At 41.1% G+C, this 23665-nt stretch overlaps 1 protein-coding gene across 3 annotated transcripts in view; it reads left to right on the plus strand.

Annotated features, from left to right (window-relative positions):
• Nucleotides 1-23665, plus strand: part of LOC115082320 (lysophosphatidylcholine acyltransferase 2-like) — a 123535-nt gene that overhangs the window by 91736 nt on the left and 8134 nt on the right. For all 3 annotated transcript variants that reach the window (XM_029586553.1, XM_029586552.1, XM_029586554.1), the window contains 2 exons: nt 4978-5076; nt 9888-10029. In XM_029586553.1, the coding sequence (XP_029442413.1) occupies nt 4978-5076; nt 9888-10029 (241 nt within the window). The remainder of the gene's footprint in view (nt 1-4977; nt 5077-9887; nt 10030-23665) is intronic.

Below are 23665 nucleotides of genomic sequence, written 5' to 3' on the forward strand. Positions count from 1 at the left end.
ATATGAATTTTCTTTCATGAAGGTCGGTATATAAAAATGTTAAATAAAAAATAAATAATATGTGATGTCTCTTGATTTTGTATGATTTTGATCTCATACCATATGGATTGTCAGAGTTTTTGGATGGATTCAAACAGCAATACGGGTCTCCTTTCTAAACACAGCAACTCCTTGACAGCGGGAGCCTGCGAGCGGTCTGTATCTGTGGCCGTCCGCCGGTTAGGAAAATAGAAGGTGAATTGATCGGCATCTGTTTTCCTAATTGATGCACAGCCAGGGGTTCGGGAAAAAAGACGCTTGTTAACTGAGCATCTGTTTTCTGAATCTGGCCACCGGCACTTTAACTTTTTTTTTTTTTTTAACTTAACATTTTGTTCCTCCTAATATCGCAACAATATTTTCTGCTTTTATGTACAAGTTTTGGGAGTGCTCAGCAATTAACGCCTGCTCTAGACAGGCGTTAATTTTTTACCATAAAAATGTGCATTTTAGACATATGGTTTTTTTTTTTGGGGGGGGGGGTTTGCATAAGAACATAACATAAGAAAATGCCATACTGGGTCAGACCAAGGGTCCATCAAGCCCAGCATCCTGTTTCCAACAGTGGCCAATCCAGGCCACAAGAACCTGGCAAGTACCCAAAACCTAAGTCTATTCCAAGTTACCATTACTAATGGCAGTGGCTATTCTCTAAGTGAACTTAATAGCAGGTAATGGACTTCTCCTCCAAGAACTTATCCAATCCTTTTTTAAACACAGCTATACTAACTGCACTAACCACATCCTCTGGCAACAAATTCCAGAGTTTAATTGTGCGTTGAGTAAAAAAGAACTTTCTCCGATTAGTTTTAAATGTGCCCCATGCTAACTTCATGGAGTGCCCCCTAGTCTTTCTATTATCCGAAAGAGTAATTAACCGATTCACATCTATCTGTTCTAGACCTCTCCTGATTTTAAACATCTCTATCATATCCCCCCTTAGCCGTCTCTTCTCCAAGCTGAAAAGTCCTAACCTCTTTAGTCTTTCCTCATAGGGGAGCTGTTCCATTCCCCTTATCATTTTGGTAGCCCTTCTCTGTACCTTCTCCATTGCAATTATATCTTTTTTGAGATGCGGCGACCAGAATTGTACACAGTATTCAAGGTGCGGTCTCACCATGGAGCGATACAGAGGCATTATGACATTTTCCGTTTTATTCACCATTCCCTTTCTAATAATTCCCAACATTCTGTTTGCTTTTTTGACTGCCACAGCACACTGAACAGACTATTTCAATGTGTTATCCACTATAACGCCTAGATCTTTCTTGAGTTGTAGCACCTAATATGGAACCCAACATTGTGTAATTATAGCATGGGTTATTTTTCTCTATATGCATCACCTTGCACTTATCCACATTAAATTTCATCTGCCATTTGGATACCCAATTTTCCAGTCTCACAAAGTCTTCCTGCAGTTTATCACAATCTGCTTGTGATTTAACTACTCTGAACAATTTTGTCATCTGCAAATTTGATTATCTCACTCGTCGTATTTCTTTCCAGATCATTTATAAATATATTGAAAAGTAAGGGTCCCAAAACAGATCCCTGAGGCACTCCACTGTCCACTCCCTTCCACTGAGAAAATTGTCCATTTAATCCTACTCTCTGTTTCCTGTCTTTTAGCCAGTTTGCAATCCATGAAAGGACATCGCCACCTATCCCATGACTTTTTACTTTTCCTAGAAGCCTCTCATGAGGAACTTTGTCAAACGCCTTCTGAAAATCCAAGTATACTACATCTACTGGTTTACCTTTATCCACGTGTTCTTTTTTACTCAACGCACAATTAAACTCTGGAATTTGTTGCCAGAGGATGTGGTTAGTGCAGTTAGTACAGCTGTGTTTAAAAAAGGATTGGATAAGTTCTTGGAGAAGTCCATTACCTGCTATTAAGTTCACCTAGAGAATAGCCACTGCCATTAGCAATGGTGACATGGAATAGACTTAGTTTTTGGGTACTTGCCAGGTTCTTGTGGCCTGGAATGGCCACTGTTGGAAGCAGGATGCTGGGCTTGATGGACCCTTGGTCTGACCCAGTATGGCGTTTTCTTATGTTCTTATGTATGTTAACTCCTTCAAAAAAGTGAAGCAGATTTGTGAGGCAAGACTTGCCTTGGGTAAAGCCATGCTGACTTTGTTCCATTAAACCATGTCTTTCTATATGTTCTGTAATTTTGATGTTTAGAACACTTTCCACTATTTTTCCTGGCACTGAAGTCAGGCTAATGTTCTGTAGTTTCCTGGATCGCCCCTGGAGCCCTTTTTAAATATTGGGGTTACATTTGCTATCCTCCAAGTACAATGGATGATTTTAATGATAGTTTACAAATTTTTACTAATAGGTCTGAAATTTCAATTTTTAGTTCCTTCAGAACTCTGGGGTATATACCATCCGGTCCAGCTGATTTACTACTCTTCAGTTTGTTAATCAGGTCTACCACATCTTCTAGGTTCACCGTGATTTGATTCAGTCCATCTGAATCATTGCCCATGAAAACCATCTCCATTACGGGTACCTCCCCAACATCCTCCTCAGTAACACCGAAGCAAAGAAATCATTTAATCTTTCCGCGATGGCCTTATCTTCTCTAAGTGCCCCTTTAACCCCTCGATCATCTAACGGTCCAACTGACTTCCTCACAGGCTTTCTGCTTCGGATATATTTAAAAATGTTTTTACTGTGAGTTTTTGCCTCTACAGCCAACTTCTTTTCAAATTCTCTTAGCCTGTCTGTTATCAATTTCAAGTGAATTCCTAATAGCTTCATCAACATGCATTTGCATGTGATGTGTAATAGTTTTGCCGTGCGTTGTGGAGGCACTAATCCCTTATGCATAAGTGGATTAGATAGTGCCTACACAACCCACTTCCAACTATGGGTTAAACAATGCGCTCGGCTGAGCACACTGTATTGCATCGGCCCCATAGTGTGTGTGTATGTGTATATATGTGTGGAGATATAGATAGATATATATATTACTTCACACGTAATAAATCTTAATGTTAGTTGCCCTGGAATCTGACAGCGTTCCAGCGTGTGTGTATGCGTGTGAGCTAGTGTGCAGTATATGGTGTGACGAGTATTGAAGCCTGTCAGAGAGGGAAACTACAGGATTCAGGCCCTGTTGTGTTGTCATGGGTTTTGCCATATCTATACGCAGCATGACACAAGACCTTGCCAGGAGAAATGGGCATGTCAGTCCCTTGACAAGTAATATAGGTAGTGAAGGATTTCTTTATCTCTCTAATGGTTAAATATTAGGGTATCTTCCATCCTTTCCAGGATATCAGATTTACACCCAAAGTAGTCATCCCAGTATCTCCAGTTCGTATGGATATTCCATCAGAACTCCCAAGAGCTGGTTTTAGCCCATGGCATTTGCTTGCAGCAGAATCCAGCCAGGCAGAGGATGTGCGCCAGGAGTATGCTCCTCAGAGGCAACCAAGGACTCCTCAGTTACCACCTTTATCACTGGGGTTCTTTATCAGTGTTTCCTCATCTCTAAGTAGGATTGATAGAGATCCCTTCTGACCCCCCCCCCCCCCTTTTCTGGTGCCTCCATCAGAAGACTTTCCTACTCAGATTTCTTTACGTTGGGGAAAGCACTCGGAGTTAATGTGCATAAGGACAAAGATCCTTGCGCAAATTCTGGAAACACTGGTGGAGCCTACAGCCATCTCGATCCAATGAAAGTCGTGCTACACTTTGAACAATTTGAGACTTTGTTTCTAGAATTTCCAAAATGTTTGTTTGAGTTCGTTTACCTTCGGTTTGATTTGTTCTTCCCGCTGCAGCTTGGGGGACAGAGGAATGTCACATCAGTGGCTGTGAAAGTATATAAACTGACGTGGATTGTTACTATTACCAGCGATTAATTCTTTTGTCTCTACATTAAAACTTTAAGTGTGTATATATATATATATATATATATATATATATATATATATATATATATATATAGACCAAGTCTGTCTGTGCAATACACTCTACAGATTTTTATAGTTGCCCCCGTTGCTACAAAGTCTGGATACTTTTTACCTGTAGACTTTCCATTAGTTTTAAAAGAGAAAGTGAGGCTTCCTTTCCCTTTGAAAATGAGCCCACACACTCATACTTTTTGAAAATGCAAAGTATGTGTATAATTCCAAACCTGCCCCAGTCTCATCCACAAGAACTTTACGCACCACAGTGTGGGTGAAATGACGTATATAGAGACCCTATACACCTACTTTTACCCGCAGGCATTTGTATAACTGGCTATTTCCTTGGCTAAACCATTATTTTACACGTGGATGCTTTCAAAATCGCCCTCTTAAAATGTTCTACACAAATTCTATAATCTTATGAATGTATTTTAATTATCACAAACAAATTGAAAATATTTTCAATAATTTAGAAAGTGATATTAGATATGAATAATATATTTATTCTATATCTCTGCCAGCAGCACCACAGTGGGTGACTCTGAATCTGTTAGATCTCGGACGTTAAGCACGGTTTGGCCTAAGTAGCATCTAGGTGGGAGACCACAGGGAAGAAGGTGTTGCTGTGGGCTGCAGAAAGCAATGTAAAGCACTGTAGTATCATTCTGAGTCCGTCTTGGTTAAATGGTGGGTCATGCTTGTCCCAAGTTTCTGAAAGACCAGGTACTTACCATTGCCACCACTCGTTTGCCAACATGTTCATTTTAGTAAATTTTTAGATGGCAATACGCTGTCATGTTGGTGTTTTGTTGTATATATTTATGTATTTTCTATGCTGTTTCTCATTATGACCTTTTTCTTGAGTTACTAACATGTTTAATATTCAGTGTAGATATGTACAGCAATATAACAGTAGATGCTGTCGTCAAAATCAGCAATTCAGTAGGGCAAATTTCTCCAAACTGACTCTGGAATATAACTCTTGCATTCTTGTATTTTATTTTATAGAATGGCGATGGCACCATAGATTTTAGGGAATATGTAATAGGTATGACCATAGTTTGTAATCCTGTCAACACTGAAGAAACTATTATGATGGCATTTAAGGTAAGCTCATTTTAGTATAGAATTTAGTGAAATGGCAAATCACAGTTGTCTAAGTGTAAAAATAATTTGTTATAAATGAGATTGGGATTTGTGTTAAATTTTAATGGCGTTTAAATATAACATCAACTGATATAACTTTGCAGTGCACAGGATATACATGCATAAAACAATATCAGTATTTAGTATAACAAAAAAATTCAAGTTATACTACTGAATTTATCTGTATCATCCCCTCCCTTAAGGTTTTAGCTAAAAAAGTACTTTAATCATTTGTATACTAACTAGAAATGTTAACCTGTCTCCCTCTTCCCCTTCCCTTCCGTCTTAAAAAAAAAAATGGTAACATCAAACATGTCAAACAGTTGTTTAACTCTAAGGGTTTAGCTTATTTTATCTGAAGTCTATTGCCATCAAAACTTTCCTGTGCAAAAGAGAGCCCAAAACAGCAATGGGAAATATACAATCCAAATTTCCACCAAGATTGATTCAAAACTTCATTTGTGCTCACTAGACAAGGATTGTTGGACCTTTTAAACACCAGGGATTAATTTAATGAAATCCTTGGCCTACTTAGTTTAGATGGTCCCTTTTAATTTTTTTCAATTTTCCTTTTGCAATAAAAAAAAATTTATCAAACTGTGGTGCCAAAAAATGTGAATAAACTTAGCCGAATGTAGCCAATTCCTTCAGCAGCCCAAGATGATGTAACATAAACTCATATTTCATTAAGCACCTGCGTGAACATAATCAGTAGCTCAAACAGTCCCACACAGCATTCTTAACCGAAAAGGCAAACCGGAAATGACATAATCAGATCCAGATCTACGTCAAGAACCGTGCCTCCTAACTTTCAGAAAAAGGCTCAAAACATGGTTGTTTAAACAAGCCTTTCCAGACACCCACTAAACCGCAAGTCAATGACATCCACAATCAGACGTTCCTAGAACTTTGTAAATAATTGCTCTCTATGTTAATTTTCCTATAGACTTTCCTCCTCCCAGTTCGAATCTCCCCTGTTTTATTGTAACTGCAGAGTTTTTTCTTTTCACTTGCTACAATTTGTTAATATATTCTCTTATGTATTTTTTTCACCCCCTGTTAAATGTAAACCGGCATGATGAGATTTTATCTTGAATGCCGGTATAGAAAAGCACTAAATAAATAATGAAAGTTCCCTGACGATTCCTTCCAAATATAATACAAAATTCTGATAGTATTTAAAGTGTTTTTAAAACAATTACCACTCTAATTGTTGGTTCATGCCTTGAAGGTCTACAGTATCCAAAGTGTAAATCCAGTATTCTTTTATTTAATAAAGCTGAGAAATCCCTGAGGGGAACTGGTACTTATTCTTGTGGAGAACTAGTATGTGCCAGAGCCTGTGACCAGACTGCGGCAATATTGTGTGTGTGGTGAAGTTCATGGATCAAGCCCAGCAAAGATTGTTCACAGGCCACTGGCACATATTAACTCTCCACAAGATCTTTGATTTGTTGTAAGATTGCATATTCCCGGGAACCTAATTTAAGATGTGATTGTTCAATCAATGTTGCTGTCTATACAAAAGAAAAATTATATCAGGAGGAGAGATTTAGGACAGCCGTTATAGTTGGTGATTCGATTATTAGGAATATAGGTAACTGGGTGGCTGATGGATGTGAGGATCGTTTAGTAATTTGCCTGCCTAGTTGGGAAGTGGCGGACTTCATGCTAGATAGGATTTTAGACAGTGCTGGGGAGGGATCCGGCTGTCTTGGTACATGTGGGTACCAGTGATATAGGAAAGTGCAGGAGGGAGTTTCTGGAGCTGAATTTAGGTAGAAAGTTGAAATCCAGAACCTCCAGGATAACATTCTTAAAAATGCCCCCCATTCCATATTCAGGACCCCAGAGGCAGGCAGCGTGCCAGTGATTCAATGCATTGTCAGTGGTGCAGGGAAGAGGGTTTTAGGTTTTAGAAACTGGGCATTGTTTTGGGGATGGATGGGGGGGTGGGGGGGGATGGGCTCCATTTTAACCAGAGTGGAACAAGGGATAGCATGAGACTACAGACACTGGCACAGCTCAGGTTTGCAGAGAGCTCTTCCAGTGCGTACAAAATCATTTCTGGGATGGAGCAGCTCAGAAGCTGGGTGGCCCACCCTGTTCAAACACCTAGGATGTATTTTATTATTTTTTGGCTTATTCATTTGTTTTATCGTAGTCTCGTATTGCTGATGTTACTTTGTGTCTCACTCAGTATATCTTTGTACAAATGGGTATGTGCTAAATATGATTAATATACATAAAATAATGACCTATGAACGTAAGATATGCCATGCTGGGTCAGACCAAGATCCACTGAGCAAATCCCAGAAAGTAGATGCTGAGCCTACCACAAGTTTTTATTCCGATTTTTAGCACAGGTTTTTCAGCGCTAACCTTACTCAAGCATATAATATGGGTTTTAGTGCCAGAAAAAAAACTCACGCTTAGGATGGGTGCGTGCAAATTGCATGTAAAAGAGGGTATTAGCTATTACAAGGCAATAGAGCTGCATTAGGAGGGAGACATTTTAGTCCATATTTTTTAATGTGGAAAATGTAATGCCTGGGTTAAGAGCAGAAGTGAAAGTTAATTCATGTTTCTGGTGGCCATTTTATTTCATTGTGGTGCTGTATGAAGGTGCTTCTCTGCAGCAAACATGAATTATGCACTTTTTTTAATGCTTTGGTGTCTCTTGTGGGTGGGCTGAAGAATTAGAACGGCAGAAGCTTTAGAGCAAAGAAGAGAGAGAGAGCGAAGATGATTTATTGCCAAAGGAGGATCCGAAAGAAGTCCTCTGGCTGGCTCAAGCTGTTCGCAGAAGTACACACAGGCAATGGATATTTTGCCTGAAAACCTGCTGGGGTTACCGGCAACAGATGTGCGGACATGTAGACTGAGCTCCAGGTCAATTCTTTCTTTCTATAAAGAAATCGGAGATAATGATTCTCTAACCAGTCACGGACACGCCATTCCAGGTTTGGTCAAGCTTTTCGGTACCTTGGATTTTCTTGCTATTGAATCTTTTCAGAATACAGGGACTATAGATGACGATACCTTGAAAATTGACTGGTCTGTATTTCATAAACTACAAACCATCAAGGGAATACCCTGATGTGCAGTAACTATGTGTGAGATAACCACTCTGTTGTCATCCCATATGTAACCACCATCTTTAGTCTCCAAATAATTTTTTTATGTATTTTTCTTATTTCATTTTCTTGTGTTACAAGTCAAGTCCTTTATTTTCCCTCTCCCTGGCGGTCAGCTCAACCCTCTTAGAGCGTTCTGGCTTCTTATCAGTCTCTGTGAATGTGGACAAATTCCTGCCACTTCTGTTGGGTTGAAGCTGCCTGCCCGACATCGGCCGTGTTTCGACAACTATTTGTCTGCTTCAGGGACCTCAGAGTTTGTTCTTCTAGCCCACCTTATGGTTTCAAGGGCTCTACAAAACATTTCTTTAAAAATTTAACAAATATCACAACTGTGTTTAGTATTTCTAACTAAAACCTATTCTATACCACGTATAGGGTTCTTTTACTTACACTTTTCCTTTAAAAATAATTCCTGTTAGCGACGCCTTCACTGTATCATTTGGCGTCCTGCTTCTACGTTCCTTACTTTTAAACTACCCTAGACCAATCACTACTATTCAATTCAGAGAGAGGCTGCATGCACCCATAAATAAGCAAGTTTAAAATTACAGTAATACCCTTTCTCCTACTGGGTTCTCTGTCCTATCACTGTCCTACTACTGTAGCCAATCTAAATTCATGCTTTACTATAACTCATTGCTTCCCATTGATGAAATAATTCTAGTTTTTCTAATGCGTGGTAAATCGGACCTGATGGAGAACTGCAACTCTGTCTGACCCTATTGTTATATTGTATACTATGCATTTGGTGGACCCGACTATAACACCTATCTATCTTTCTTATCCCCGTAATGTCGATTACCTCAATTTCTTGATCCTTCATTTTATATGCAAAACTATTGGTACTGATGAATACCCCTAATTTATTGCAAGAACATCCTGGGTGCAGCCAATCTAGTTGGGCTGTCTCGTGGATGTAGGCTGGTCATCTTATACTCTATTGCATGTACCATTTTCCAGTTAAAATATTGACCATAACATAAAAATAGGTTCTGGCAGAGGTAGTGATGACCAAAACCATGACCGAATCTAAACATGCTAGGGACAGATACAGAGCATAGTGGTAAGGGTAGGTAGGTAGGAGAATTGAGGGAGGAGGCTAGACTGTTTCCTCTGCTAGGAACAGAGTTGTTAAGTAAAAGATGTGGAAGGGACTGGCATTGGTTTAAGTATGGAAATTTTTATGCTCATCTACCGAAAATGTTAGAAAACCAGGAAGCAAGATACCTAGGCAGACTGGATTGGCCATTTGGTATTTTAGCTGTCATTTACCATGTTATTGAGGAAAACACATTGAAAGAATTAGGTCGTCACTGTATTCGTTTTATAATTTAGTTTATGTAGTCTTTTGTATTGGTCAGCAAACACAAATTATACCTCCTTTTCTACACTTTTGTAGAGATACAGTAATATTGCATCCTTATTATAGTGAATGTTTTACTTGGATGGACAGTTTTCAATGAAATGGAATTTTGTTACAATACATAGAGGCTTTCCTTCTGTCACTACTGAATGTATATTAGCTCTGCACTGATGTTACCTTAACATTTACTTTTAGTTTGATTGTTGAATTGTCAAATAGGCAAGTAGTTGTACCTCTGTACTAAAGCTTTGCATTTTCTTTATCTTTAGCTGTTTGACATTGATGAAGATGGCAGCATAACAGAAGCGGAGTTCACTTCTCTTTTACAGTCATCATTAGGGGTTCATGATATTGATGTTTCCAAAATCTTTAATGACATGGATACAGATGGCTCTGGAACAATTTCCTATAGTAAGTAATGGCACCGTTTTAAAAGTAAGAACTTTGAACTGCATCTGTTTCTAACTGTGACCTCCATATTATATTGACTTATAGTTTATTTTTTATCTTTTCCTTTAAGTGTAATCAAAATTAACATTGTTGTGTATTTTTCCTTCTTGTCATTATAATATAATTACTAACATAGGCCTGGATTTATCAAAATGCACTTAATATCGCATGCGATAAGAAAAGGGGTGTGTTTTATGGTAATAGCGCAAATTGCGATAAACTGCCTAATACCTATGCGAAGCGCTATCTTTAGTTTTAAGGAGAGTGAGAGAGAGAACCTACCCATAATGCCCTCATACTAGATAGGTATTTATATCTCTATGGGAGGCCCACCTAGTAACTCGAGGTGAGGTTTAGGTATTAGTGTAGGGGTTAGGGGCCACACTGACATTCAAAGTAAGATGTACGAACAAAACAGTGCTCTCTTGTGAAGATTTGATGACCTTCGGAGTGAGGAAACTCACCCAAAGATGAGATTTGTGCAATGTTCTCTCAACCTAGCTTGATGGACTCTCTACCTGGGGGCATTATGGCTAGTCTCTGTCACAGACTAGAAGATGGGCCCTGAGAGCACTGATTGTCAGGAAAAGGGACTGTACCGAATCCTGAGGTATAGGTCGACACAGGCAGATTTCATGCAGAGGTGGAGGTCAGGCAAGAGTAAGGGCAGGTGGCAAACAGGAGCAGAGTTGAGGATGAGCAACAAGTAGAAGCAGGGTTTAGGTCAGGCCAGAGGCAAAACCAGGAAACAGCAACTGGAACAACTAACACAGGAACACGGGAAGAGAACCTGCTTCTCAAGCATCGTCCCAGAAGATTGGGCCTCATTTTATATTGCAATAGTAGTGACAGCCCACGTCACTGAGAGGCAGGGATGCATAGTAACTTAGTATTATAGGCAGAAAAAGACCAAATAGTCCATCCGGTGCCCAGCAAGTTTATGGTAGTAACTGCTGCTCGTGGTGGGGCCACTTGACATTTCCTAGCATGTAGCAGATGGAAAGGACCAATGGGTTTAGTGTGCTCCTGATAGACTGAAATCTGACTCAGTCTACAACTGCTATCAGCACTACATATACCCGTGCAGAAGCTCTGCTCTTCAGTATTTCTCCGTCTCCTTAGCAGTTTGGGACTCTACACACGCTTGCACAGGTGCAGACCCTGCAGGCGGGGTTCATTATATAAACTACCCCAAGTCCGATCTCTGTCCGTCGTCTCAGCTGGACTTCATAGGGCCCAGGCTGGACATGGCACAAGCGAAAGCTTACTGCCCAGGGACCAGGCACTCTCCTCTCTGGCTACCCTCGTCTGCAACAGCTGGAGGGTACCAGCTCGCCTTCTGCTCTGCCTACTGGGCCATATGGTAGCCTCCATCTATGTGAGTCGTTTGGCCCACCTCTGCATGAGGAGCCCCCAATGGAATTTGTGGTCCCAGTGACAGCAGGCATCTCAGAATCTAGAGGCTCCAGACACTATAATGTACCCTCTAAGAATATCTCTTGCCTGGTGGGAAAACCTTTCCAACCTGGAACAAGGACTTCCCTTCCAGCCCGTTCTGCCCCAGGTGACTCTTACCACCAATGCCCCCCCCCCCCCCCAGGGATGGGGAGCCCATGCGAACGGCCTCCATATGCAGGGCTTTTGGACTGCCACCGAAGCCTGCTGTCAGATAAACTTTATGGAGCTTTGGCCAATACAGTACGCCTAGTGGGCATTCGGAGATCAGTTGTCATCCAAGGAAGTTCTGATCCAGATGGACAGCCAGGTCATGATGTGGTACATCAACAAATAGGGCAGCACGGGCTCATTCTTCCTCTGCCAAGAAGTGGTGCAAGTGTGGAACTGGGCCCTGTCTCAAGGAATGTCTCTGTGGGCAACCTACCTGCCAGGTCACCTCCATGTGCTGGCGGACCATTTAAGCCTGTCCTTTCAACCACACGAGTGGTCCCTCAACCCAGCAGTAGTGGCCGAGCTGTTCTGCCGATGGGGTATGCCGGATGTGGACCTGTCCGCCTCTCTTCACAACCACAAGGTGAGCAGGTTCTGCTCCCTGGTAGCGGGGACCGACCATCCAGCTTGAGATACTTTCTTTATTAAGGAAAGGGCCTCCTGTATGTGTATCCCCCTCTACTGCTCCTCTCGAAGACTGTCAAAGCTTCAGCAAGACAAGGGGACTATGATACTCAGGGCACCACCTTGGCCTCGGCAGGTCTGGTTCCTACTTCTGCAGGACTTGTCAGTGCGGATGCCCATCCATCTGGGGACTGTGTCCGGTCTTATATCGTGGAATCAGGGCACCCTGCACTACCCTAACCTCCGGGCACTGGCCCTCATGGCTTGGAAGTTGAGCACGTAGTCTTCCAGCCTTTGCAGCTCTCGGGCTGCGTTTCCCGGGTCCTGGTAGAGTCCCGGAAACCTTCGACCAGGAAGTCCTACAGTTCAAAGTGGAAACTCTTTTCCATCTGGTGTGGGGTCATGGTTTAGACCCTTTCTCATGCCCCTTCCCCGCTGTTGGACCAGCTCAGTCAAGGCATGCCCGTCTGTCCACCCCTTAGTGGGCAGTTTCATGCAGGGCCGCCTCCAGCTGAAGCCCACTCCCCCCCCCCACCCACCCCCCTCGCCCTCCCGGTTGCATCCTTGGACCTCAATGTTGTCCTAGCAAGACTCATGTGGCCTCCTTTCTAGCCACTGCAGTCCTGCAACCTGAAGTTCCTCACCTGGAAAATCATATTCCTGGTAGCAATCACTTCAGCTCGTAGGGTCAGTGAGCTTCAGGCCCTGGTCACGTACGCACCGTACACTAAGTTCTTTTATGATCATGTGGTCTTGCATACGTATTCCAAGTTTCTGTGGAAGGTTGTGACTGATTTCTACCTCAGTTGGTCCATGGTTTTGCCCACCTTTTTTCTGAGGCTTCATTCCTACCCAGGGGAATGGGCGCTTCACACCTTGGACTGTAAACGGGCTTTGGCGTTCTACCTGGATTGCACAGCTTTTTGTGTTCTTTGAATCCAACAGGCTGGGAGTGGCTGTGCGTAAGCAGACCTTGTCCAACTGGCTGGCAGATTGCATTGCCGCCTTCTACACGCAGACAGGCCTTCAGCGGGCTGGCAGAGTAAAAGCTCACTCTGCGGGTTATAGCGATGTGGCTCATTTGCATGCAGCCTTTATCATCGAAATTTGCTAAGCCACAACCTGGCATTCTCTTCACGTATTTGCGGCCCACTAATGCCTAGACAGGGACGGCCGTCAGGACAGTGCCTTTAGTCAGTCCATCCTGTGATCTGTTCCAGTCCTGAACCCACAGGGGTGTTTACCTATAGCACCGTAGTTGTGTTGTACCTGTTGGTACCTTGTTCGGTCGCTGTTGGTCTCTCTAGTTGAGTGGGGCAGTCTAGAGCTTGTAATTTACCCACATGTGAGAACTAACATCCTGCTTGTGCTAGGAGAAAGTGCAGGTGTTCTCCTAGGACAGTAGGATGTTAGTCCTCAGGAATCCCGCCCGCCTCCCCACAGAGTTGGATTCTCCTTCAGGTTTGTTTTCTTTTTTGCTCGTATTTTTCTATGTTACGAGACTGAAGGGGGACCTCACGTGGACGTGGGGATAGCGGCATGTTGGGCAGGCTCAGTGTAATTCTAGAAACTTTGACAAATGATTTCCGTGCCGGGCTCCATCGGATGATGTCACCCACATGTGAGGACTGACATCCTGCTGTCTTAGAACACCTGTTACAGGTAAGCAACTGCGCTATCTTCCATTCTCAAGGCCCTCCTGCAATTTATCACAATCTGCTTGTGATTTAACTACTCTGAATAATTTTGTATCCTCTGCAAATTTGATCACCTCACTCGTCGTATTTCTTTCCAGATCATTTATAAATATTAAAAAGGCACCGGTCCAAGTACAGATCTCTGAGGCACTCCACTGTTTTACCTTTTTCCACTTCTCTAAGTTTCCTCCATACTCTTGGATGCATCTAGCCCCATCACATTATCTACTTTAATTTGTTAGTGCCTCACAAACACACTGTTCTGAAAATTAATTTTTACCTCACTTCTAATCTTATTTTTGTTCATTTTATGTGGTCCTGCTCCAGGCCTTTCCACAGTAAACACTGGACAGAAGTATTTAAGCTATTTTGCTTTTTCCTCATCAGCCTCTACATATTGCCCCCCTTCATTTCGGAGACTCTCAATGCCACTTTTGCGTTTCGTTGTATCACTAACATATCTAAAAATAAATCTTGGCCCCATCCCCCGTTTTACCATATTTGCTGTTTTTCTTCCATTTGAAATGTTTGCATTCCTGACTTCTTTCTTAGCTCCTCTTTGTAGATATGGTTGCCGGTCTTCCGCTTTCTGTCACCTCCGGTACTTTACCAATGCTAACCTTTTCTCCCTTACCTTTGCAGCTGTTTCTTTTGAAAGCCACAGTGGCCTTTTTTTTTTTTTTTTTTTAATTTGAGGCCCATCCCATCAACCTATTTACCTCTCCGTGTGGCTGTCATTTATCAATGCATTGATAAATCTCCCTTCTCCTTCCTTCTTTCTTGGTGGCTTTTAATCTCCATGCTGACGCCTCTGACTCTTGTGACTAAAAATTCCTTTCTTTTACCTCATCTGCTCTGTTGCCCCTGCTCACAAGCATGGCCCACTGCCTTGATTAGTCCTTTCCTCCAACTGCTGTCTTAGACTTCTCCTCCTCAGTTCTTCCTCTGGCAGACTAAACCACCCTCCTCCATAGTTTCATCTACTGTCAGGAATATCCAAACTGTCGACCTTTCCAGAGCTATTATGTCTCTCCTTTTCTCCACTACATTGTCTGAATTGGTTGATGAAGCAGTTTTCTTCTTACAGCACTATACTCTCCTCTGCTTAGACACTCTTGTCCCTCCCCTTACCCATCCTATAAGGCACACCAAAACCCAGCCTAGGCTTATCCCTAGCATTTGCTGCCCATTTTCCTGTGCTTGCTCTGCAGAATGTCTTTGGCTAAAATTCCATGCCCCTGCAGATTTCATATTTCAAGTTCTTGCTTTACCATCTTCCATCCTCTATTGCTGTTACCAAGCAAGGCTACTACGTCCATCTGGCGCATTCTGACATCGAACCCTTGCTGTCTTCTTGCCACACTCCATTCCATTCTCTGGCTTTCTTTGCCTCCCTCGCCCCCTTCACTCTCTACCCAGACTATGGCTGACTATTTCCATGACAAGTGTCACAAAATTTAGCCTTGAGTGCTCAACCAGGTCAGCTCAATCTTCCTCTCCCCTTTTCTTTCCTATATCCTTCCCCAGGATGCCTCCACTCTCCTCCCTTTCCAAGGTCCCAGTGGAAGAAACTGCCCATCTTCTCTCCTTCTCCAAACTCACTATTTTTCTCTCCCATTCCCACCCAGTTCCTTATCTCTATCTCCACTGCAGTCATCCCTTCCTTCTCACGTCCTCAATCTATCATTTAACACTGCTACTCTTCCTGCTGCTTTCAAACATGCTGGGGTCACACCACTCCTCAAAAAAAACCTAATTATTGTCCCATCTCCCTTCTTTTGCTTCCAAACTACTTCAACATGCTTTTCACCTCAAGCCATTCTTGATTGTCTCTCTAGTATGGTTATGGGAGCTGTATTATGGAGCACACTCAAACAGTAACAACCGTATCTATGAAAAGGCAACACTACAAAAATGTAACCAGGCCCTAAACACTAATACACCTCCTATTAGGAAAACAGAACAAGCCAAGCTGCTATAGATCCCCACACAGAATTAATTGTATAGCTATACTAATAAATGTTACAAAACAGCTGATGAATAGACTTTCTGAGCTGGTACCATCATTGTCTCTTCTCTTCCCTTATTTAAATCCTGTCAAAAATCCCACATTTTTGAGGCTGCTTTTAAATCATAATCCCTCTTGCAGCCTCATTAATGTTTAACCATTGTCTTAAATGAAATTCCCAAAGTGTCTGTTGCCCTATATGTTTGTCTTGATTAGACCGTAAGCTCTACTGAGAAGGTGCTGTGACTGTTTTTGCACAGCTGCCTTACTTCAAGTGGTGCTATAGAAGTGTTAAGTAGTAACAGTAGTGAAGGAGGAATTAACCTCTACTGTCAGCTAATGTAGAAAAAACAGTCCCAGTAGCAGAAAAAGGCAAAAGCTTTTACTTTGATATTTTCTAATTCAAAAAGTCAGGAGGGCTTTTGTCCTATATTAGACCTGAGGCAGTTAAATACCTCAAGAGAGAGAAGTTCAGAATGACCTCACTTAGTACCATCCTTCCTCATGTGGAGATGACTGGCTGACAACCTTAGATCTCAATGATGCCTTCGCACACATTCCCATTCACACTTATCTCGTAAAGGCGCCATGAGGTGCCGGCGAGCGGGGAGGCCACCCTCCATCCTGGGCCCCCGCGAGAACTAAACAACAAACTGAATGGCAGAAAAAAAAAAAAAAGATACGGAACCAACAGCAGGAGGTGAGGGAAATTGAATGACTGCGATCTATGACCACGCCCCCCCCCCCGACATCACTGGGAGCTCCGGCGACGGTTGAAGAGCGCCTCACCATCAGGCGCCGGCGAGCGGGGAGGCCACCCTCCATCCTGGGCCCCCACGAGAACTAAACAACAAACTGAATGGCAGAAAAAAAAAAAAAGATATGGAATCAACAACCAACAGCAGGAGGTGAGGGAAATTGAATGACTGCGATCTATGACCACCCCGCCCCCCCACATCAGTGGGAGCTCCGGCGATGGTTGAAGAGCGCCTCACCATCAGGCGCCGTGCGTCACGCGACAAAGGGGCCCTCCCCTTTGTGCACCCCTTCGTGCAACCCTTGTGCTTGTAAAAAAAAATATATATTTTTTTTTCTTTTATTTAAACTTTATTCCAATTCTTACTTTTTCTAATTGCTTGTTAATAATTTTAATTAGAAATGTTCTTTGTATTAGACCATGGAAATGTACTTCCTGCTATTCTGTTTAATGTAAACCGGTATGATTTACATCGGATGTAAGAATGTCGGTATATAAAATTAAAAATAAATAAATAAAGTATCGCCCATTCATAAGAATATAAGATTTGCCATATTGGGTCAGGCCAAAGCTCTATCAAGTCCATTATCCTGTTTCCAGGTGATAAGTATCTGGAGAATTCCAAAAGGTTGATAGATTCCTTGCTGCTTATCCCAGGATAAGTTGTGGATTTCCCCAATTCTACTTTAATAATGGTTTATGGTATTTTCTTCCAGGAACCTTTAAAACCCTTCCCCTTGTTTTGTTTTTGAAAGAGTAAACCAGTTTGTATTTACCCATTCCACTGTACTCATTTTATAGACTTCTATCATATGTCCCTTCACTTCTCCAAGTTAAAGAACCCTAAGGAGAGTCATTCCATCCCCTATATCATTTTCGTTGCCCTTCTCTGTACCTTTTTTTTTTTTTTTTGAGATGTGACCAGAATTGCATGCAATATTCAAGATGGTCGCATCATGGAACAATACAGAGGCATTGATATTCTGTTTTATTCTCTATTCCTTTCCTAATGATTCCAAGCATTCTGTTTACACTTTCAGCTGCCACCCGTACACTGAGCAGATAATTTCAACACATTCATGATGATGCCAAGATCCTTTTCCTAGGTGATGCCTTCCAATGTGGCACCTTGCAATGTATGGCTATAATTTGGGTTGCTATTCCCTATGTGCTTCCCTTTGCCCTTGTCCACATTAAATATCTGCTATTTGGAGTCCCAGTCTCGCAAAGTCCTCTTACAATTTCTCACTATCCTCTTGTGATTTAACAACACTGAATAATTGTGAATCAGCAAATTTGATCACCTCCTTCATTGTTCCCATCTCTAGGTCAGTTAGAAATAGTCCCAGTATAGATCCCTGGGGCACTCCACCATTCACCTTTCTCTAATGAGAAAACTGACAATTTATGTCTACTCTGTTTTCTCTATTCTACTCTGTTTTCTCCCTCTCCCTCCCTCCACATTGCCTCCTATCCCATGACTATTTAATTTCCTCAAGAGTCTCTCATGAGATGCTTTGTCAAACACTTTCTGAAAATCCAGATATACCTTATTAAGTGGCTCACCTTTGTCCATGTGTTTATACATGCCTTCAAAACAATGTAACACATTGGTGAGGCAAGATTTCTCTTGGCTAAATCTATATTGGCTAAATCTATATTGGCCCATTAAACTATGACTGACTATAGGTTCAGTAATTTTATTCTTTAGAATAGTTTCAACTGTTTTACCCAGCACTGACATCAAGCTCACTGGTCTGTAGTTTCCTGGATCACCCAGAACCCTTATTTATAACCGGTGTAACACTGGCCACCCTCCAGTCTTTAGGTACCTTAGCTGATTTTAATGATAGTTTACAGATTACTTAATAGTAAGCATGAATTTTCATTTTTCAGTTCTGGGACGCATACCACCTGGTCCAGGTGATTTGCTACTCTAAGTTTGTCAATTTGCCTTATTACATCTTTCAAGTTCATTGAGATTTGTTTCAGTTGTTCTGAAACATCACCTTACATCTTCCTCAGCAAAGACCGAAGCAAAGAATTTAAATTAATTTCTCTGCTATTGTCTTGTCCTTCCTTTTGTTCTCCTTTTACCTATTGATCTTCTAATGGTCCAACTGATTCCCTCACCGGATGTTTCCTTCGAATGTTACTGAAAATTTTTTTATTTTTGAGTTTTTGCTTCCAGAGCAAGCTTCTTCTCAAATTCTGTCTTGGGCTTCCTTATCAATGCTTTGCATCTAACTTGCCAGTACTTATGCTGTTTTGTTTTTCTTAATTCAGATCCATTTTTCATTTTTTTGAAAGATGTTCTTTTGGCTAGAATAGCCTCTCTCACCTCACCTTTTAATCATGCCGTCAGTCATTTGGCCTTCAACTTTTTTTTAATGTATGGAATACAATGATCCTGGGCTTCCAAGATGGCATTTTTAAACGACTTCCATGCCTGATATAAAGTCTTAACCTTTGCAGTTGCTGCTTCCAGTTTTTTCCTAACCATTTTCCTCATTTTATCATGGTCTGCCTTGTGAAAGTTAAATGCTTTCACAGTAGATTTCCTTAATGTCGTCTTTTCAGTTATCCAGTCAGATTTGATTGTTATGATCACTATTGATGAGTGGCCCCAGTGCTGTTAGCTCTCGCACCAAATCATTTATTCCACTAAGGATTTGGTCTAAAATAGCTCCCCCCTCTTGTCTATTCTTGTACCAGTTGCTCCATGAAGCAGTCATTTGTTTCTGTCCTGTTGTGACAATTACCTAATCAACACTGGGGTAATAGAAATCACCCATTATTTCTGTTTCTAATTTTGTTAGCTTCTCTAATTCATTGTCATGGAATTTCTATCCATAAATATTCTACAGTGCATTTTGTTTCCTGCACAACTTTTATTCTGTTTGACTCTCTGCTTTTATTTTTTTTTTTTAACACATAGCACCACCGCCACCATTTTGATCCATCTTATTATTGTGATTCAATTTGTACTGTAGTATGACAGTGTCCCATTGGTTATCCTCCTTCCACCAGGTCTCTAAGATGCCAATTATGTCTTCATTCAGTTCAGTATATTCTACCTCTTTTTTTCTTATTTTTTTTAGACTTATAGAATTTGTATGCAGCTATTTCAAAGTATCTTTTTGTTTTAATTTACATGGGCCATTTGGAATCTTTCTGCTCTTTTCTTAAAGGCATCTAGGCTACTTCAGCATTTATTGTGACTTCTCTGACGAAATGCCTTAACTTCTGTGTTTTGTTAGTATTCTTCAGATACATCACTCCAAACTTTGTGCCTCTGAGCTTCTCACCCCTCATATAGTTTAAAAGCTTCTCTATTTCCATTTTAAAGGTTAGTGCCAGCAGCTGGTTTCACTCTGGTTAAGGTGGAGCCATCCTGTTGGAAAAGGCTTCCATTCATTAAAATGTTCCACAATTCTTCATAAATCTAAAACATTTTCCTGCACCAGCGTCTCATCCATGCATTGACGCTGAAGTTCAACCTGCCTTTGGGTTCCTGCTCGTGGAACAGGGAGCATTTCTGGAATACAAACCTGGTGGTTCTGAATATCGGTTTCCAGATATGAATCTAAAATTAGTCTCTAGAACCTGTTGTATTTATTTATTTAAAAAAAATTAACTGCCTATCAACATTTCTAGGCGGTTTACAATTAAAACATCCACAATTAAAACACACAACACAATATTAAAAACATCAAAAATATGACTCACTTATATACAGTCATCATACAACTAAAATTTAAAGATCATTTGCACTTGACCATTCCAATACTTTCCCACAGACTTCCACTCATCAGTGTCAGATTGACTTTTTTCCTTATTACCCTGGCTGCATGAAATCTTATCTAAGAGGCATGTGAGGCCTGCTACCGTCACACCAGTTAGGCAAGTTACCCAAGCGCTCTCATGCCCACAAACCACCAAGCTATCTACATTTCTAATGATCGAGTCGCCCACTATGATGGCCGTCCTAATCTTTCCAGCCCTAGAGAGACCTCCTCAATGCGAGAGGATAAGGGATCACCTGCAGAGCATGTCCTAGCTGTAGGATCACTTCCTGCCATACCAAGGTGATGGTCTCCTGCTAGGTGACCTTGCTTGAAGCAGCTCATGGGCTGCTTGACTGGAGTTGGGACTGCTCTACGTCCCTGAAGATATCCTCAGTATACCTCTCTAGCTGCCTAAGCTCTTCCAGGTCTGTGACTGTAGCCTCTAGAAATCACACTCATTCTCTGAGAGCCAGCAGCTCTTTGCAGTTGGTGTACAACATCCCACCAACAGATGAATTATGCATATTGCTCTCTGTGCAAAAGACTGGATGGCCCCCATCTCACTGCTGGACTTTTGTCTGCATCCTAATTTTATTAAGTTACTAATGTTTTTAAGGTGGTTTTGGAGTAGGTATGTCTCTGTTTAAGGGGTTTTTAAATTATTTGCTGTCTATTAAAATCTAAGGTTTTTAAAATTAAGTGATTTATGTCTGCAAATGACCAGCAAGAAGACTAAAATTAGTGAATCACCAAAATCAGGATTAATTGTATATTGTTCAAAATAGCTAATTGAATCCTATTTTGAAGATTTTTCTTCTTCTTTGGGGGTTTGGGGGCGTGGTTATCTAGCAGAAAAAGAGACTGGAGAGTGTGAGGGAGCTGGGGTGGAAGAGAATCAAACTAGTGATTAGTTGCCCGGGAGCCATATCAAGTAACTGACCTTTGCAAGGCCACAGTTCTAATACTTAAAAACTAACTTATACAAGCTCGCAAAATTATTACTATTATCGCTAAACTCACAATTCTTAATACTTGCAAACAAATACTGGCTTTAAAAAGTAACACACAATAAACACAGCCAGCAGTAGTTTAATCTTTCTTCCTTTTTTTCTTTTTAAGATTTTAAGCATGTGCAACCTAATATTAGATGGATGTTCTGCATTCTACTCCCTATGGATTCACGATAGCAGAAGCACATTACCAATATCAAACTTCTCTCATTTAATTTCTCTACAGCTCCAAGAGTTCTCACCAAATTCCCAACAGTAGTAGCCACCCATGTCAGGAAAAGCAGTTCTGTGTTTTCCCATATTTAGACAATTGGCTAATATTGAGCAGAGCCTTCAAAGTAGTGAAGATAAGCATATCCTTTCCGATCCAAATACTTCTCTCATTGGGATTCGTGCTAAATTAAGATAAATCCCACCTTACCCCAATATATCATTTGGAATTCATAGGAGCACATCTAGATAACGAGATCAGAAGGGCCTGCCTTTCATGTAAGAGGATGTTCACATAGTTCACGTAGTCTCCAACCAGAATTTTAATGGAAATTTTGGGTCATGTGTCGACCACAATCCATTACCTTTTGTGTGTATACATGAGGACAGCTGAATGGCACAACCCAATTCCATTAGAGCCCATGTCTCACACAATAACTGTCTACATTCCTCTCTTCTGCTACTCGACATGGTAGACTCGGTCATCCTGAGTGGTCAACTGTTTCATCCTCCTCAGTTTTAAAATACCTTGACCACAGATGCCTCCAGTCAAGATTGGGAGACGCACGTCAAACATTCTGCTGACAGGGGACTTTATTTAAATAAGGACAGACACGCCACATAAACAACAAACTTATGACTCTTAGGAGATTAAAACCCATGCTAACTGCAAACAACTTCCGTTCAGTGCTACAAGCATTAATCTTTGCAAGCACAGACTATTGTAATACTCTACTCCTAGGCTTACCATACACAACAATTAGACCACTCCAGATACTGCAAAACACAGCGGCAAGAATTCTGACTGGAAAAAATAGAAGGGACCATATCACTGATACCCTAATTGAACTACACTGGCTACCCATTGAACAGAGAATACAATACAAATCACTATGTATCATACATAAATTAATCCTTGTCGAAAAAACAGAATGGCTAAACACTGCACTGAAAGTACACGTCCCCAACAGGAACCTGAGATCTGCAAACAAGGCATTACTAACTATTCCCTCCGTTAAAACTGCAAGACTAACTCGAGTAAGGGATAGAGCCCTATCATTAGCAGGGCCTACATTATGGAACACCATGCCGTCAGAAATCAGACTGCAAAAAGACATCAAACTATTCAAAAACCCTAAAAACATGGCTATTAAACAAGTATACCACAAAGAGAAGGGAGAATAGAATCCAAAGAATTGCAGAAAGCGATGAGTCTGTGCCCTGACACAACACACCTACTCATTACGTGTGTGTTTTACTTTTAAGCAGTAACAGATAGTAGATTATTAATAATTTGGAACCGACCTGATAAACCTAAACACACAACCTCACCTAGCATCTTATAGCTATTATGAAACTATGTACTGTCCCTTACAGGCACCTGCCTAGATGTTAAAATAAAGCTTCATTCTTAAGTGCCTTATTGTTAACCGTTGTGACGGCTTCTAGCTTAACGACGGTATAGAAAAGACTTTAAATAAATAAATAAATAAAACTCTGGGGAAATGAAAGCTGTTTTCAAACCATTTATAAAGGGAACCATACTTTAATGTAGTAGCAGTGTACTACATAAACAAGCAGGATCCCTAAGGCTATGCCAAGACGCATGCAAAATATAGATCTGGGCAATCCTAAGAGAGATGCATCTCAGTGCTGTTTATCTCGGAGGCAAAGACAATCTTATACTGTAACAGATTCACTGAGTCGTCATCTTCAACCTCACAAATGATTTCTCCATCCCAAGACTCATCAGTGGGGAATACCTCAAATAGAGTTCTTTCAAGCCCCCTTTAGTCACAAACTCCCTTTCTATTGTTTCAAAAGACCAACTCCAATTGCTCCATCGGATGATTTTTTTTCTATTTTTGTTTGAAAATGTTTGAATCGCTTCCAGATTATACTTAATCACCCAAAGTGATGTACACATTTAAAACCATAAAATGTAATACATAAAACACAAATTAAAATAAAATCACATGTAATCTACATATTTTCAAGGACATTGACCATTAGGGATCTCATAACTGAAAACTACAGCCACACATCTAAGTCAC

This window comes from Rhinatrema bivittatum, unplaced genomic scaffold (assembly GCF_901001135.1).
Source record: "Rhinatrema bivittatum unplaced genomic scaffold, aRhiBiv1.1, whole genome shotgun sequence".
In the NCBI taxonomy this organism is placed as follows: domain Eukaryota; kingdom Metazoa; phylum Chordata; class Amphibia; order Gymnophiona; family Rhinatrematidae; genus Rhinatrema; species Rhinatrema bivittatum.